Source organism: Colobus angolensis, unplaced genomic scaffold (assembly GCF_000951035.1).
Source record: "Colobus angolensis palliatus isolate OR3802 unplaced genomic scaffold, Cang.pa_1.0 Scaffold54, whole genome shotgun sequence".
Lineage (NCBI taxonomy): Eukaryota > Metazoa > Chordata > Mammalia > Primates > Cercopithecidae > Colobus > Colobus angolensis.
In genome coordinates this window covers 3,921,539-3,924,946 of record NW_012118932.1, presented here as the reverse complement: position 1 = coordinate 3,924,946, position 3,408 = coordinate 3,921,539, and the positions used below count along the sequence as shown (strand labels likewise).

Below are 3,408 nucleotides of genomic sequence, written 5' to 3'. Positions count from 1 at the left end.
TCATCCCGGTCTACACCAGCAACAGCGGCACCTCCGTGGGCCCCAACGCAGTGTCACCTTCCAGCGGCCCCTCGCTTACGGCGGACTCCATGTGGCGCACCCTGCAAGCTGGGCAGCCAGGCTGGAGAGGCAGCTAAGGTGTTCGGAGGCTTCCAGGTGGTCCCGGCTCCCGATGGCCAGTTTGCCTTCCTCATTCCCAACGGGGCCTTCGCGCACAGCGGCCCTGTCATCCCGGTCTACACCAGCAACAGCGGCACCTCCGTGGGCCCCAACGCAGTGTCACCTTCCAGCGGCCCCTCGCTTACGGCGGACTCCATGTGGAGGCCGTGGCGGAACTGAGGGGGCTTAGGCCACCCCTCCTCCTAAACTCCCCAAGCGACCTCTCTTCCCTCTGGACTGTAAACAGGAACTTGAATACTGGGAGAGAAAAGGACTTTTTTGATTAAGTGGTTACTTTGTGTTTTTTTTTAATTTCTAAAAAGTTACTTTTTGTAGAGAGAGCTGTATTAAGTGACTGACCATGCACTATATTTGTATATATTTTATATGTTCATATTGGATTGCGCCTTTGTATAAAAGCTCAGATGACATTTCGTTTTTTACACGAGATTTCTTTTTTATGTGATGCCAAAGATGTTTGAAAATGCTCTTAAAATATCTTCCTTTGGGGAAGTTTATTTGAGAAAATATAATAAAAGAAAAAAGTAAAGGCTTTTATGTCTTAGAACTGATTCTTCCAGGATATGTAAAAAGGCTCTTGGTAGAATTTGAATTACATGTAATTGGTCAATTCAAGAACTGACTCTTTTGTTGTTAAAATAACATTTTTAAAAATCCATCAAACCTTTCACCAATCCTCTGTGAACTAAAAAGACTAAATTCCATTTACTTTACAAGCAGCCATCTGGTAAGGCTTCCCTGATAAACTTGTGGTCAGTCTCTTAAAGGATTTCCAAAAAACTGTTTTTAAGTTGCAGTCGGGTAAGTCTGTAGCCCTCGTTCTTCTACCTCCTCCTGAGGAAGACTGAACAGGACTAAATTCACCAAGTCAGTGGATCCAAACCTATTGCCCATTGCACGTTAAGGGTGGTTCCTGCAGCTCTCCTCTCCTAGGGTAGCTCACCGACGACATCCAAAGCAAAAACACTTCCAACTGCTGCGCCTCATTCAAGAGTTGGGGTCTTCATTAATTAGCCAATCCTTTGGTTCAAATAAGACTTTCCCTAGCACCCAAAAGTTTGAAATGCCTCTCTGCACCCTCTTCAAGCAAGCTGAAAAGGTCAACAGATTCCTTCTGCCAAGGGACAGTTAGTTAGACTCCCAAGCGGAGGCTGAGCCCAGATGATTAACACCAGACATGTGTTTTTGATAAGTTTCTGTGCTTGGCTCTAATAGAGAAAGCATGTGGGAGCTGTGCTGGCAGGCACACAGGCCATCTTCCCCTTTTAATACAAACAGCAAGCGACCCCTTCGCTTGGTCATGCCCCATTTCCAGGCGAGATGTGGGCTTCAGATAGAAGCGAAAGGGTTGTCTCGGGTTTCAGCTCACATAACCCTCCTTAACAAGTCCTAACTCAAAGCGGACAGCTTTAAACTGTGCCAGGATCTGCAGGGAATTTCTTCCAAATCCCATCACAAAGGCTTGTCAGATTTTGTCAGATTTGGCCAGGTGTTTGACTGCATCCAGGTGTTGGGGAAATGAAAACCACGAGCCCTGCGAGACCAGACACCTCAGCCGCGCTGTGGGTCTGGCGGGCGCGCCCTCCTCCCCCACCGCCAGCCGGTCCTCCTCCCCGCCCTGGCCCCTCCCGCCAGCCTCCTCTCACCCCCCCTTTTCTTAGACCGGCTTCTGGGAGGAGAAGGATGAGGCGGGAGAGATCAATCTTTGAAGCTTTACTAACAAAGATAAAGCCAACGATTTTCTGTCTTGTTTCAAAAGCTTTACCTCTCCCCCGCCCTGCTCCGGCCTTTCCCACAGGCCAGTGTGGAGAGCGGCTCTGTCACGGGAATGATCCAGGAGACAGCAGTTTTCCACTCAAGATACCTTCGGACCCAGCTGCCACCCCACAGGGAGAGATTTAAAAGAGACCTTTTTGAATTTGTCTCCTTTTTGCCTTATTTTGTGTACGGGAAAGGTGTCCAACACACCTTCCGCCAAAGAAACACACACACACCTTTCTTTATCATTTTTCCACGTTTTCCCTCCTGTTGAAACAAACAAAATAACAATTGTTCCATTAAGACACCCAACTCAAGCACCAGTGTTTCATTTGGTAAACCTGTCCTCTGGCCCCACCAGCAGCCCTCAACTGTCCTGCTAGAAATAATCAGACCTCAATGTCTTATTTTTATACAAGGAATTCCTTTTACATTGATGTCTTTAAAATTCACAGGAAAAAAAAAAATCTCAACACCAGTTGAAAATTCAATGTCCCCATGTTGAAGGGGAACAATTTTAAAAGTGCATTTTTATTAATACCACCGAGAGTACATAGATATCTTCCTAGGGAGGCGGACTAAATCAAAGGAAAAATACACATTTGTGTTTTGTTTTGTTTTGTTTTCATAATTGGTGATTTGAAAACAGCACGTTTTCCCCCCGAAAGCTGGGTTGAGACTATTCGATGAGGATTTTTTCTGTTACAATAAGGGGAGAGGGTGGAAACCCCACTAGTCTCCAAGCCGGAAAGGGCACTTTCCAGTTCTTGCTCCAACTATGCCACCAAAGTCACTGTGTCACCTTGGATAAGTCATTTCCCTTCTCCGGGTCATTTCCAAGTCTGGAAGACGAATGGACTTATTTCTAAGACGCTCTACCCTCCTGCACTTTGGCTGTTTCTGGAGTAAGTAGCTGAGGGAGAGGCGAAACTTCAAAAACGACTTCAATGATGTTGCCTCCCTGGGGGTCCCTCAGGCCTGGCCTAATTATACGGCCTCGGGCACACCAGCAGCCCCTCTCGCCGGCCCCCGGCAGAGCTGATCGCTCCGGGAGATAAGGCACAGCTCCAAACTGCGTCCGGATGCGGGCCGCGGGCCTCGGCTGCCGCGCGCATTAGCCTCTCAATGGAGCCCTTCCGGGGCCCCGGCCCCCCGCCGTCTCCAGCAGCATCCGGAGCGGGAAAGGCGCCGCACTGGAAGCGGGTGGGAGTGCTCCTCGGTCAACACGAGAGCCCTCTCCAAGCGCTGAAGCGCGACTCCGGGGGCTCGCCCCTCCTCGCGCCCCATCCCACCCCACGCGTTTCTGGAATGGGGACCCAGAGGTTTCGCTGGACCCCCTGGTCGTCACCACCGTCCCGGGAAACCTGTCATTAAAGTCAATTAACTTTTCCCACACCCCTTGGCCGGTAACAACCCGCTCCTCGCTTCCTCCCCGGCTCCTAAGTGCAACCAGATGGGCGGACGGGCTGC

The 3,408-nt window shown here is 49.7% G+C and overlaps 1 protein-coding gene across 1 annotated transcript in view; it reads left to right on the top strand.

Moving 5' to 3' along the window:
• Positions 1–714, top strand: part of HES1 (hes family bHLH transcription factor 1) — a 2,679-nt gene extending 1,965 nt beyond the window's left edge. Inside the window, exon 5 of the mRNA XM_011961214.1 lies at positions 11–714. Within this exon, the coding sequence (XP_011816604.1) occupies positions 11–339 (329 nt within the window). The 3' untranslated portion in view covers positions 340–714. The remainder of the gene's footprint in view (positions 1–10) is intronic.
• The last annotated feature ends 2,694 nt before the right edge of the window (positions 715–3,408 follow it).